Genomic DNA, 12,906 nt, shown 5'->3' with positions numbered 1-12,906 from the left:
CATAATGCTATGCCTGATCAGTTTATAACCCATCACTTGAGTTCTGAAAGTCATCAAACGGCTGCTGTTGTTTTTGCTCATGTGAGTGTAATAAAACAATCCATGCACAAAATATTTGGTTATTTCTTTATTTTTTTTTTTTTTGAAAAACAAACAAAAAGTGGGGGAAAAAAAAAAAAATAAAAAAAAAAAAATCCAAAAATAATTACAACGCTACAGACTCTTCTTCTGGCATACTATAGGAGAGGAATACATTTACACAAGGGTGTGTATATATTTTTATATTTATATATATCTGTACTCTGTAACTAGAGAGAACGGAATTAAGAACTGAAAAGTATTCCTCTTGAAAAATAAATTCAGAGGTTAAGCACAGGAGTGAAACCGAATGAGACCCTTACGCTGCTACAAACAACAGAAGCGTTGGAGTAAAGAAGAAGGAGAAGTTAGAAAGAGTGGAAAAGGAGGAGATGGGATCAGGAGAGGCATGCAAGTTACAGACCTGCCCTGGAATAGAAAAGAGGCTGTTGAGGAATAGCACCTGTTTAAAACTCTTAAATGGAAGAGCCCATGAGAAATCTCAGGCCTGTAACACCATGATTGCCAACTGCTGAACTTGTGTGTATGCAGACCAAAAGGGAAATGAGTAAGTACAAATTAGGGGCAGCCATCGCTGAGTCTTGTTTACATAAAGCCCCTTCTAGATGCCTTGGGCTCTGCCATCACGATGTTCTGTACATGAATCGCAGTCAAACAGAGCAATCATGCTGATCTTCCTACACGTACACACGCTGCAATATTCTCTCTCACACACACGCATACACACGTACAACTCTGCTACCACCCAGCCAACCCAAACAGTCCGTTCTCTCTCAGAGAAGGATAGGCTCTAGGATATTCTCTGGATAAGTTTATCGTCCGATAGGCAGTAGAGAGCATTGACAGACAGCTCGGAGATGAATTTCTCGCAGGCTTGCCGGGAGATTCCTTTACAGCTGCGCAGGTCCAGCACAGAGAAACAGGACAAACGCTGAAGGTACACCAGACAGTGGTCTGTCAGACGGCTGCAACCTGAGAGAGAGTGGGAGAGCGTGTTATGCCGAGTTCCACTGTAATGTAAACCTACAGCCAGGGAATATGCATGGTCAGTGAAGTGGGGAATCCCATATGTACTCATGTTCATCAATTTATACCTATATACACATTACTGACTGCAGTCAAGTCAAGATCAACATGCTTATATCATACGGCTTAATGGCATTAATAGCTTAAACATTACTACAGGAGAGGAATAATACAAACTGCCTTTCATTAATAAATGATCAGTCAGTCATTAATGTTTGTTCAGTGCTTTATGTGGACAGATCTAGGGTTTTAGTTATACAAAAATTAAATTTATTCATTCATCTTCATTAAGCACGTGGTCAGAAGAAAAACAGAACTGTCCAAATTTAATATCCAGTCAGTATTAGATACCTTTTACAGAAAAGTTAACAAAAAATAAATAAAATCACCCAACTGCAGTCAATTGGTCAAGAAAAGCATCTTTAGTTGTTCACTATGAACACCAACAAGTGTGTGAAACTAAAGACGTAAATGTTGGTACTACCTTTCAAGATATGCATTAAAATGTCATTTCTTCCTGCAAGTATTTTCAATTAAATACAGGCGTTCTGCTTCACACACTAAAGGAACAAACTGCAATGTTTCGAGTGTGTTCAGGTACCTGCTAGGTTGAGGTGTGTGAGTGTGTTGCGTGTGGATGAGCCCACAGCGGTGAGGAGGTTGAGAGCGTTGTCAGTCAGAGGGCAGTGCGAGAGCTCCAGCCTCGTCAGCTGGGGCATGTGCCTGATGATCAGCCTCAGAGTGGCCTCCGTCACCTCCAAACCACACAGCCTCAAACACTGCATGTTTCTCAGCTGGGAACGGTTATTACTTCCTGCACACACACACACAAACAACAACTTGTATCTAAAGCTTTATTGCAATAAATTTGCACCATTTATTTAGCTAAAGGTTCACCTTGAAATGTAGTTTTTCAGAAAGGACTGTGTGTGTGTGTGTGTGAATTACCTGGTGGGCAGAGAAGCTCTCTGATCTGTGCATCTCTGACACCGTCTGCCCAGCGCAAGTCTAAAGAGCGCAGTAAAGGACAGCTGGGGGAGCTCAGAGCGGAGACGGATGTCCAATTACACCCTGAAAGCACCAAATCTTTCAACCCTAAAAATGAGAAAAAAGAGGGTAAGTAAAGGGAGGACCCTGGCCTATGAAAGCAAACCTATCAGAGACAGTTTTAAGTGTAGTGTGTGTGTGTACCTGGTAACCGGTTGATGAGCCAAGTAAGCTGTTTCTTGGATATCTTGGCCCAGGACAGGTCCAGCGTAACTGGCTGCCGCTTGATGATGCCGGAGAGGGCCTGTGGGCTGATGGACTGGCAGCGGCTCAAACTGATATGCGTCCACAAGCGCTTATCACACCCCCTATTATGACAAAAAGACCGTAACTCGCACAGAACACCACTCGCAGTCTATCAAAATCTATTATTCGGTTAAGATGCAAATGCGCATTTCTTTCACCTCAAGCCATTTTATGCGATTATCATTATGTTTATCCACGTACATTTACGCATTACATACTCACCATTTGTACCAACTCTTGCACACAGCCATGCAGACGCACAGCTCGGTTCGAGTCAGGTAGCGGAAGACCGACACCCATACCAGCCTGCCCCAGCCTGGTTCACTTCCGCCGTTCAGATCAGGTGATGTGCAAGAGTTTGAGCTGTTAGAGGCGGCAGAAGGTTTCCCTCTCTCCGGTCGCACGTTTTTCCCGTTCCTCTCTCGTGTTGCGTTGTGATGGGACTCTCTGGAGCTACACCTTAAACTCTGACTCACATGAGCGTGTTTGGAGGTGCTCCTGGTATGGGTGGGGGATTGGAGCTGCGACCGAGCTGCATGCGAGTGTGTGTGAGAGTGAGCTTTATCAGCACGGCGTGAATCCCCTCGGAGTGGTGGGCGGAGCAGGGACTTGCCCTGGAAGTCACTGTTGCTTTGGGTGTGGCTTACGGATGATACATTCGCTTCTAGCTTGGGGACGATAGTGCTGGGGTCCCGTCTGCCTCGTGAAGGCTGTAAAGTAACGGTCACGCATGACCTCTGATCTCTGGTCTCGTCACCGGGCACTGTGGAAGCGTCCGGGCGAGACAGCTCTCCGTCCTCCTCTCTCTCGGTTTCCCGCTCTCCGTTCTGTTGGGCTTCTTGGTTCTCCTCTTCCGTCGGCCTTCCTCCGTATCTCTGTGGCCGGTTCTCTTTACCACCCAGCCCGTTCTCTCTCCTTTCCGTTTTCTCGTTCTCTTCCTCCTTGTTGTTGTTATCTCCATCCTCTTCTCTCTCCGTCCTTCCCCTCAGAGCTCCACCCCTTGCTTCCCTTCTAAGCCGCAAGTCTCTTCCCTGATAGGATGGCACGACTCTCCTGCGGGACACGGCCCTTCCGAGTCCTGCCCTGATCATGCTCCCTCTCTCCAAACTCCGCTGACGCAAAAGCTTTGGAGAAACAGAGACAGACGGCCGTGTCTGAGAGACAGAACGGCGGAAAAGGGAACAAGAGAACGAGACACAAGCGAGGAAAGCAAAGGAGCAGAAAGCGAAAGCGACAGAAGGTCAGCACAATGAGCGTGTTTTTCACAAGGACAATTTTGGTATGTGTCACAAAACAATGTGCTTCGGACACCAAAAATAACAGATCAATAAACATTCCCATATCACCCACAACTACTGTCGCTAACTTTGTCCTGTAGGCCCATCAGGCCCTTTCCTAAAAACTAACTTAAGCTCAGAGCGAGCCTCAGCTATATGTACATATGTACATAATAGTTATATGTTGTGCTGTATCACAAGAATTTCCCTCATGGGATCAATAAAGTCTGTCTGTCTATCACTCTAGGCTGTTAGCAGAACACCTCCTCCATTTTGTTCAGCACTGGTCTGATTGACGGAAGTCTGACGATATTGTGTACATCAGAGAACACTTCAATCCAAACACTTTTCAGGCATCATCATGAGCTGGCGTGGGTGTTGACGCATTGTTCTTAATGATATCTTGAGTCACAGGATAGCAATCTGCTTCTACAGATACCAAAATGTCCTTGTCTGTCTAATCAGGGGGGAAAAAAAGATTCAGGAGGCTGAAGCCGAGAATAAACTTTGCGCAAGCATCATGAGAAGGTAAGACTTACCGACTGGAAGAGTTTGCTCCTCTCTAATTTGATCTGCAGAAGAAAAACAAGAACGGAATCAGTCTTTGAAAGTAAAGAATAAAAAGAGCTGTGGGTTAGTGTGCAAGCCTGTGTGCATGTCTATCCCCTTACCCTCTTCCTGTGCTGTTGCTCCAGTGCCCCGGCTCGCTTGCGGCTTTGTTGATGCTGCAGAAGGATTCTTTGTGAGGGTGGAGGCTGGCGCCGGGATCGAGTCAGGGGCAGGGAAGAGGGCGACGTGGGAGGCTGACCCCTGCGCCCCAAACGCAGACCACCCACCCCAATGCCCTCTCTGAACGCCCGCTTAGCAGGAGGACTGGAGGTTGGCGAACTAGTCGTAACAGTGCTTTTATCCTCCTCTTCTGAATTGCTGCTGGAAGACTAACACACGATACAGAAAAAAAATGTTAATGAAGTCAGGTGCTCTAAGGGGGGTGAATTTTTCTATCCACTTGAGCGATAAAAATGATTAGATGTTACACACTGACAAACTGCAAGCTGAATCTAAACTCCATTAAGACGTACGACAAAGTCTGTTTTGGTTCTCCAAAAATTTTGAACATAATGTCCAACAGGTTCTTAATCTCAGCTAGTCCCAGTGATGACAGATCTTTGCCCTACATGTCTCTGTGCTTCCATTACACTTAATCTGTACTTTACTGAACCCTGACAATCATGAGGCGTGTCATTTAGTATATAGCACATATGGGGGGAAAAAAAGAAAAAAGAAAATGCTGTAGTGTAAAAAGACAACACACCCTACCTCTGTATTCTTATCCTGGACACATTTGGGACACTCCCAGCAACTGGGAAGATCCTTATTGATCACACCCTCCCCTGGGACCTTAAAGACACACAAAAAAACAACAAAAAAAAAAAAAACATCAGCATATTTATCATCACAGTGAATCAGCTGAACAATTGAAAGTGTGTGCATGATTGTGTTTACCGTTATACATTCTGGGTGTGTAATCTGACCACATTCAGAGCACTCCATGAGCGTTTGGGTGGATTGTGTGCCTTCGGCGTCTTCCTGACTCCCCTCTTTACATATGGCACAGACGGCTGTCAGAGGCAGCGCCGGCTAGAGAAAGCATCCGAGTTAGAGTTGTAATGTAATAAATGGTGAAGACACACCCAGACATTAGAGGAAGTACTCACAGCCAGGCACTGTCTGAGAATGCAGGACTTCTTGAGTCGGCCTGGGCCGCCAAACTTCTTCATGTCCCTGCAGTAGGTGCAATCTCCACACTCGGACCGTCTGCAGGCCTTGCAGCGTTTACATCGCACACGCCGCCGCCTCAGAGCGGAGATAGAAGATGCGGGCTTGGTCGGCCGTGGCACCGGAGCCATCGTGAGGCCCGAACCTGAAGCGCGTGGCCGATACATTGCAGATGGGGGAGGAGGGAGTGACCTATACCACGAGGGCTGTAAAAAGAAAATGAATACAGGCGTGTGAGCACTTTAAGTATGACGACAGAACTTTATAATAAATAAATATATTAATAAATAATTGAAATTTTTTAAATATTGACTATATAAATATAGATATAAAAGAAAGTTGAAAGAAAACAGGAGACATTTTATTAGCCTATACAAACACTCAAAATTAACTAGGGCAAAAATAAAACAAAACCACAAAAAAAATCATTTAGGTTTGAAACTTGACTAAGATTTTTACCTTGTTGATAACATCCTTTAATGTTTTTTTTTTTCCCTCTTCATTGAATTTTTGCCAAAATGAAAATCTGTCATGGTGTGACACTTTTCCTTTTGTCATTATTGCTGTCTTTAAATCAGTATTTGGTCACTTACTATATCAAATAAGTGGTGGAACAGGAACACTGCTACGAACAGCACAGTCTCTATGCTGGGTTTCTCAATAGTGTCATTGTGTGGCATAATGAAGGCACGGTCGCTTTTATTGTAGTCATGTGACCATTTCAGTTCCGAGTATGAGCAGTAATGAGTAAAGATTGCGCCTTACCCTTTTGGGCCATGTGACAATAGGTTTTCCAGTGTAAGACAAGTTTGGATCATCCTTGGCATGCTCTTCTAGCAGGGCCTGCAGACACCAAATTAATTTACAGTTCAAGCCTAGCATGACAAAATATTCGATATATATGACTGTTGTTAATTAGCGGGGTAGATTACGCACACGAATGTCGCCGAGAAGAGCTGGAGCATTTCTGATCCCTGCAGGTACACACTTCTTGTGGGCAGGCAACTCCTCCAGTTTGTGCAGCAGCTGCCACAGTCCCTCCAGCTCAAACGGCGTCAGGTGGACCTTCACACCAGGTCGGGCCGGAGGAGAGGGAGCTTCTTCTTCCTCGTCACCTTCTTCTTTAACCTCCTCTTTTTCGTTGCCCTCCTCGTTGTTTGGTTTAGCAAAGTCGTCTTTTTTCAGCCCTGCGTGCACAAGAAGAAATGCAGAGTGCTGAATATACTCAATAGGTTGTGCCCATTAACACCGAAACGTTGGTGTGGATGTGCGTGTCTGTACTAACCGATGCCCAGTGAGTGTCTTTGGAACTCTGGCGTTAGATGGGAAATGTTGGTCAGACAGTACAGATACCGCTCCAACACATACCAACACATCTCGTAATAGAACGGGTAACGGAACTTAGCGGGGACCTGGAGATAGAAAAAAATATATATATAAATTTAAAAAAATTCATACAATCTACATAAATCTTTTAATTATAAATATGATATTTGCAAAAAAATAAAATGTCATTAAATAAATAAATATATATGTAACCTGATAAACTGAAAAATATGTACCCGAAAAACATTGTGATATTATTTTAATAAAGTACTACCACAAGAACTATCCAGGATGTTATTAAATAATAGAAGTAGGCTTTAAACATCTCCTTCCCCCTTCCTCTCCATGGCTATGTTTTGTTAAAGTAAGGAAAGTGCAAGATATAATTTCTCTGCAATAAAATATACAAATGAAGGTCTTGAAGGTTTTACTTGGTGCATGAGGCGCAAAAACATGCGATCTAATCTAAAGTAGCAAAAACAATTCTTTATAAACCTGGATTTATATTAGCCTACTGTATATCTGAACCAACCCGTGTGCGTTCCTCGACGTTGTAAATGTTCAGCTGCATAGGAATGTTAAAACTGTGCAGGAAATTCCCTCCAAACACCAGCGTATCCTCAGGAGTGTATACTGCATGGATCCAACCTATACACACACACACACACAAACACACTAACTGTAGTACTGTTTGTACAAAAATGTGAAACGTTCCTGGTTTTCAATATGAGCAAGCTTTGTCTACACACCTGAGGGGATCATAAAGGTGTAACCCTGTTTTAACTCAATGCGCTGACAGGCCGTGGCTTTGTCCCCGAGGAAGATGTCACCCTGTTTTCCTGACAACACCCAGTTCTCATAGAGCTCCAGGTTGTGTGGTGTGGGCGGGATCAGCCAGAACACCTAAGGATTAACCAGGAGCCAACAAGACGTAGTGAATAACAAACAACTGGGACTTTCACGATATTCAGAGACATAAGATATAAGAGAGGTGAATGTGAGACACATTGCTGCAGAGCAGATTCTCAGTTTTTACTATCATTTTAAATAAAATGTCAAAATATACACTGACCAGGCATAACATTATAAGCATCTGCATAAGATTGTTTTGGTCCCCTTTTGCTGCCAAAACAGCCCTGACCCAACATGCACTGTGAATTCTGACACCTTTCTATCAGAACCGGCATGTCGCCGGTTCCCCACTGTTCCTTCCTTTGACCATTTTGATACATACTGACCACTGCAGACCGGGAACACCCCACAAGAGCTGCAGTTTTGGAGATGCTCTGATCCAGTCGTCTAGCCATCACAATTTGACCCTTCGTCAAACTCGCTCAAATCCTTACACTTGTCCATTTTTCCTGCTTCTGACATCAAATTTGAGGACAAAATGTTCACTTGCTCCCTAATATATCCCACCCACTAACAGGTGCCATGATGAGATGATCATCAGTCTTATTCATATTCTTATTTATTAAATAACTGACTATCAAATACATAGAAAAACTGAATGCCCTGAAGTTACACTTTTGCAGGATAAAATCCAGGGTGCTTTGGGGTCATTAGCGCATTCAAGGGTTTAACCAGTGACAGCATTTGCTGTTCACCGCATAATTCCCATTTCCGTAATTTTTCACTAATGGGTTTAAGTTAACCTTGGCGTAATGTTCAACATTATACTGTGTGCTTGTGAAAGGATACCAATTATTTTAAAAACATATTCATCACTTAAAATATTAAAATGGCACTAGATTGATAATACACAACAGCTAAAAGAAAGATGAAAGACTTATTTCTATTTGTGAAATCCAGCTTCGGAGACCAAAAAGAGCTAGAGTTAATGCTCTGTCAGAAGCAAGAGAGAACGACAGTGTGTGCAGGTCTCACCTTGCGCCCCCTCAGTATGTGATACCAGACGGATGTGCCACCAAAATCAATATGGAAGTCTGTAAAGCAGCCCTTCACACTCATCAGACAGTACCTAGGCAGATAAAAATGGGTTAGCATCACAGCCAGAAAAAACCATGCTAGTGTTTGGTCAACGATCGATCGATCGATCGATAGACATTTATTGTCATTGCAATGTACAGGTACATAGCAATGAAATGCTGTTTTCATTACATTAACGAAATTAAACAAGTGCAGATAAATATGTAAATATGTACATCAATAAATAAGGCTATGTCAGAGTGCGCAAACAGAAGTATGTGCTAGTTGTATTTACAGCAGATAAAGTGTCAGGTGTAATTAGAAACAAATAAAGCCTGCACTAACAAATCTGTAGTCTGTGTGATGTGGATGGGCCTCATCCTGTGTGACCTGGATGAGCAGATTTTGCATGTGGTCTTTCTATTAATTCACCCTAAGCTGACACTAGGAGTCTGTCACTCACTTCTGTACTTTGGGGTACTGCATGTCAGTGATGGCGTTGGTGGAGTCTCTCTGTCTCTCCTTCAGGTGCCGTGGCCACATGTTATCTACCCAGTCGATCAGATCGACCTAAAAAAAAAAAAAAAAAAAAAAGTCAGGATTTATCACAGAACGAGTCAAGGTCATGTGATGGTGTGGATGAAAAAAAAGGAAAAAAAGAAAAATGTCCTACTGAGGCAGGCCTCTTGACGAGATGCTCCAGTTTTGTGTGACTGAACTCAAGACTGATGACATTGTACAGTTTCTCCCTTTCTGAGGCTGGAGTTTCATAATATCTTCTCCACTGACTCATTGACATCTCCATCCCCTTCTGAGTGCTTACATCCATCACGTCAATCATCCTTCGACTGCCTATCGGAGGGGTGGAGAGCGCGCATTAGAGAGGAAGCAAAGTAGCCATGATGCTTGCATGTGCTTGTGTTAATGTGTAGATGTAAACAGATAGAAAAACACTTACCTACAAACAGTTTCACGTCACTCACACTGAAGTCTGGATCGGGCATCCTGAGAATGCAAAGAGACTTGGCTTTTAAAAAAAAAACGATGCCTTCGTTAAAGCAACAGCAACAGCTGACAGAGAGAGAGAGAGAGAGAAGGAATAAACATACTGTATGCCAAGACCGTCTGCTTGAGTAAAGATAATGGGGTCCCGAAGCCCCTCCCGCTGGATGTACTCAAAAGTGAAGTCTGCAGAAAAGAGGGCACACAAAAGTTAAAAATGTACTGCGTGGATCACAGACTGTGATATTCAGCACAATACATTTAACATCAACCTTTTCCATCCATGATTTTCACCAGGTCTGAATTGAAGTAGCTGCTTTCAAGCTTTTCATCCAGGTCAAAAGTAGTCTTCCCCTCGATCTCATCGTCCGAGATGCCTTCATCAATGTAGCGCCTGCGTGTCCCTGTTCGCTACACACAGAGTGGAGAGGCTGAGTGAACAGCAAAGCTTAAACTAATCTGAGCTGACCAGGCCTATCGTGGCCATTTTTGGTCTACAGTCGGCAACGACAACCTTACTATAATATCATATTTATAATATTTAAGTGGTTTTATCTCCTCAAAATATAAATAATGTAATCTAAATACCATAATCCAGACATTACTAAAAAATAATAAATGAACACTAAAAAAAAAAAAAAAGTTTTAATATTGGGGAAAAAAACATTACATTTTTCCTTTTAGACACTTTCTATAGTTCACATTTTGATCTACACATTAAGTGAACCTGACCATCACACCCATAAATGGTTCTCTGAACTGTTTGAAGCACTATAGGACATTTCTGTATGCTGTAGCATTACAATTCCCCTTCACTGAAACTGAAAGCGAGCTCCAAGAGAAGATATGTTATTTTATCCAAGGCAGAAATGGAAGAACTCGAGTGTCCTGCACGAAGCCCTGACCTCAACCCCATTCTACACCTTCAGGATAAACTGGAACGCTGACTGACCTCTATCAGCACCAAACCTCAATAACACTCTTGCGGCTGAACAGGCACAATTCCCCACAGCCATGCTTCAAAATCTAATGGAAAGTCTTCCTAGAAGACTGGAAAGGAGAGACTTAATCACAGATGATGGGATGTGATGATCAGGTGTCCACAAACCCTTGGTCATATATAATTTATATACACCGATCAGGCATAACGTTATGAGCAGTGCCAGGTGAAGTGAATAACACTGATTATCTCCTGATCATAGCACCTGTTAGTGGGTGGGATATATTAGGCAGCAAGTGAACATTGTGTCCTCAAAGTTGATGTGTTAGAAGCAGGAAAAATGGGCAAGCGTAAGGATTTGAGAAAGATTGTGATGGCTAGACGACTGGATCAGAGCATCTCCAAAACTGCAGCGCTTGTGGGGGGTGTTCCCGGTCTGCAGTGGTCAGTATCTATCAAAAGTATCCTTTAAGTCCATGTAAGTTGCACGGTGGGGCCTCCATGGGGCAACTTGCAGGATCTGCTGCTAACATCTTGGTGCCACAGCACACCTTCAGGGATCTAGCACAATCCATGCCTTGACTGGTCAGGGCTGTTTTGGCAGCAAAAGCGGGACCAACACGTTATTAGACAGGTGGTCATAATGTTATGCCTGATCAGTGTATCGTGGCTACTGTATTGAGAAGAGACGTTTTAAGCACACACTCGTCTATATTCTAGGCTTGCTTCCATATTATACATAAAGGAGAACTCACCAGGCGCTTGCTGTAGCGGGTTTCCTCCATTGCCTGAAAAGAAGAACAGACATGATTGGGACTGAAACCGGACGCGTGACACATTGGGATTAAAGCAAAATTTAAAATGTCTAATTAAACTTTAATTATATAAACTAACTACAAATCCATCCCTGACCTATAGTCTGTGTCTTAAACAGGCAGTGTCCTTTTTTTTGAATATAACAACACATGAATAAATAATAAAGCGCTAATTGATCATTATGATGATTGAACCGAGATGATTAGACTTTTAAAGGGACCCTGAAGTTACTTCGGAAAAGTACAAACAAAGCGTCTTAATCGATTCACACCATCAGCTGTGCGGCTCTGAATTAAATAGCATTTCACACAAATATTCTGTTAAGCGCCGATATAAATAACACTAATTTACCCTGCGTTTTATTCCCCCCACCCTTAACGTTACGTTTTTCTAATAAGTTTATAAAAGGACAGAGCCGTTGATATCCGTGACAGGCAATTGGCTAGCATCCGGAGCTAACCGCGTTAGCCGCCGCTTTAACACCCTCCTGAGTTTGTCACACAGAATTTCTAAAAAGATATTTGCATTTATTCTGACTCGTTATTATATTAAGACAAGTGTAATAAAACGAAGCATGGCGCAAGGTTAACCAGAGTCCGGAATATGAACCAGTGCTAGCGGCTAATCTGCAACTAGCCAGTTAGCGTTAGCTAAACACAATGTTAGCTGCCTTAAGAACAAAACAAGCCCACAATCTTCAGTCCCTTTAACCATACCTAGCGTGCAGCTTTTTTTTGTTAGCAGTAACAATGCTGTGTTTTCAGTTTAATGCGTAGAAACACCGGATATTTTCCTAACTGCAGTTGAAATTCATCCTGAAATTCATCCTGCTTATTATTGTATACGATAAAGTTAAAGGAGTCCACTTCCATCCGCCATTTTCAGATTGTCATTACACACACACACAGCGTGCACATCTATCTACGCCCCGTCCTCTATAAAAAAAGCTATTCCAATCAAAAGCTGGATATGTAGATTACAAGGTGCTGATTGGTCAACACCCACGCCACTGTCTTTTACAAAACGAGGATTGACCACGCCTCGTTTATTTTTTATCAGAGACGGCATGTGTGAAGTTGAAAATATTGAGACGAAATTCCATACAAGATGAATCAAAATAAGGATTATTTCTTTGGATTAAATCCATCAGATAGGTTAGAGATAGTTTTTTTTTTTCCAATTAGAGTCACTGTAACTAATGAACAATGATAAAGCCATCTTTTAGGGGAGAATGGGTTCTGTTGTCACTGGTTAAGAGAAAACCAAAAGTTTCTGAAGAACAAGTGATTGACACATGATGGGTCTGTGAATACAATTTTCATGTTAATATCAACGGAGATAAAAACTGAATTCAAAGGACCATGGGTGGGGTCAGTTGTAATATCTAGATTCGTTAAGGCTATGGAATCAGTCCCTGCA

The 12,906-nt window shown here is 42.7% G+C and overlaps 1 protein-coding gene across 3 annotated transcripts; it reads right to left on the bottom strand.

Annotated features, from left to right (window-relative positions):
* Positions 1 to 154: 154 nt before the first annotated feature.
* Positions 155 to 12,390, bottom strand: kdm2ab (lysine (K)-specific demethylase 2Ab). Of its 3 annotated transcripts, none has more exons than XM_058397418.1 (23): positions 12,204 to 12,390; positions 11,427 to 11,459; positions 10,004 to 10,142; positions 9,839 to 9,917; positions 9,688 to 9,734; positions 9,403 to 9,581; positions 9,193 to 9,299; positions 8,688 to 8,781; positions 7,550 to 7,703; positions 7,333 to 7,448; positions 6,760 to 6,886; positions 6,411 to 6,661; positions 6,240 to 6,317; positions 5,414 to 5,680; positions 5,202 to 5,336; positions 5,016 to 5,096; positions 4,367 to 4,633; positions 4,235 to 4,267; positions 2,641 to 3,572; positions 2,317 to 2,480; positions 2,074 to 2,220; positions 1,727 to 1,939; positions 155 to 1,071 (listed from the first exon to the last, which is right to left on the bottom strand). In XM_058397418.1, the coding sequence occupies exons 2-23, from the start codon at positions 11,454 to 11,456 to the stop codon at positions 890 to 892; spliced, it is 3,822 nt and encodes a 1,273-aa protein (XP_058253401.1). In that variant the 5' UTR covers positions 11,457 to 11,459; positions 12,204 to 12,390; the 3' UTR covers positions 155 to 889. The 3 variants fall into 3 exon arrangements, with proteins under 3 accessions (XP_058253401.1, XP_058253403.1, XP_058253402.1); XM_058397420.1 differs by having other exon boundaries at positions 10,004 to 10,124; positions 11,445 to 11,459; XM_058397419.1 differs by having other exon boundaries at positions 156 to 1,071; positions 2,641 to 3,542.
* Between the last annotated feature and the right edge of the window lie 516 nt (positions 12,391 to 12,906).

The sequence above is a fragment of the Hemibagrus wyckioides genome, linkage group LG08 (genome assembly GCF_019097595.1).
Source record: "Hemibagrus wyckioides isolate EC202008001 linkage group LG08, SWU_Hwy_1.0, whole genome shotgun sequence".
Classification (NCBI taxonomy): domain Eukaryota; kingdom Metazoa; phylum Chordata; class Actinopteri; order Siluriformes; family Bagridae; genus Hemibagrus; species Hemibagrus wyckioides.
This window is presented reverse-complemented; position numbering and strand designations above follow the sequence as displayed.

Coding starts and splice junctions, on each gene's coding strand:
- kdm2ab (XM_058397418.1), bottom strand. CDS start 11,456: ATGGAGGAAACCCGCTACAGCAAGCGCCTG. Junction 9,582..9,687: donor TGACGTGAAACTGTTTGTAG/GTAAGTGTTTTT, acceptor CCCCTCCGATAG/GCAGTCGAAGGATGATTGAC. Junction 7,704..8,687: donor ACATACTGAGGGGGCGCAAG/GTGAGACCTGCA, acceptor GTTAATCCTTAG/GTGTTCTGGCTGATCCCGCC.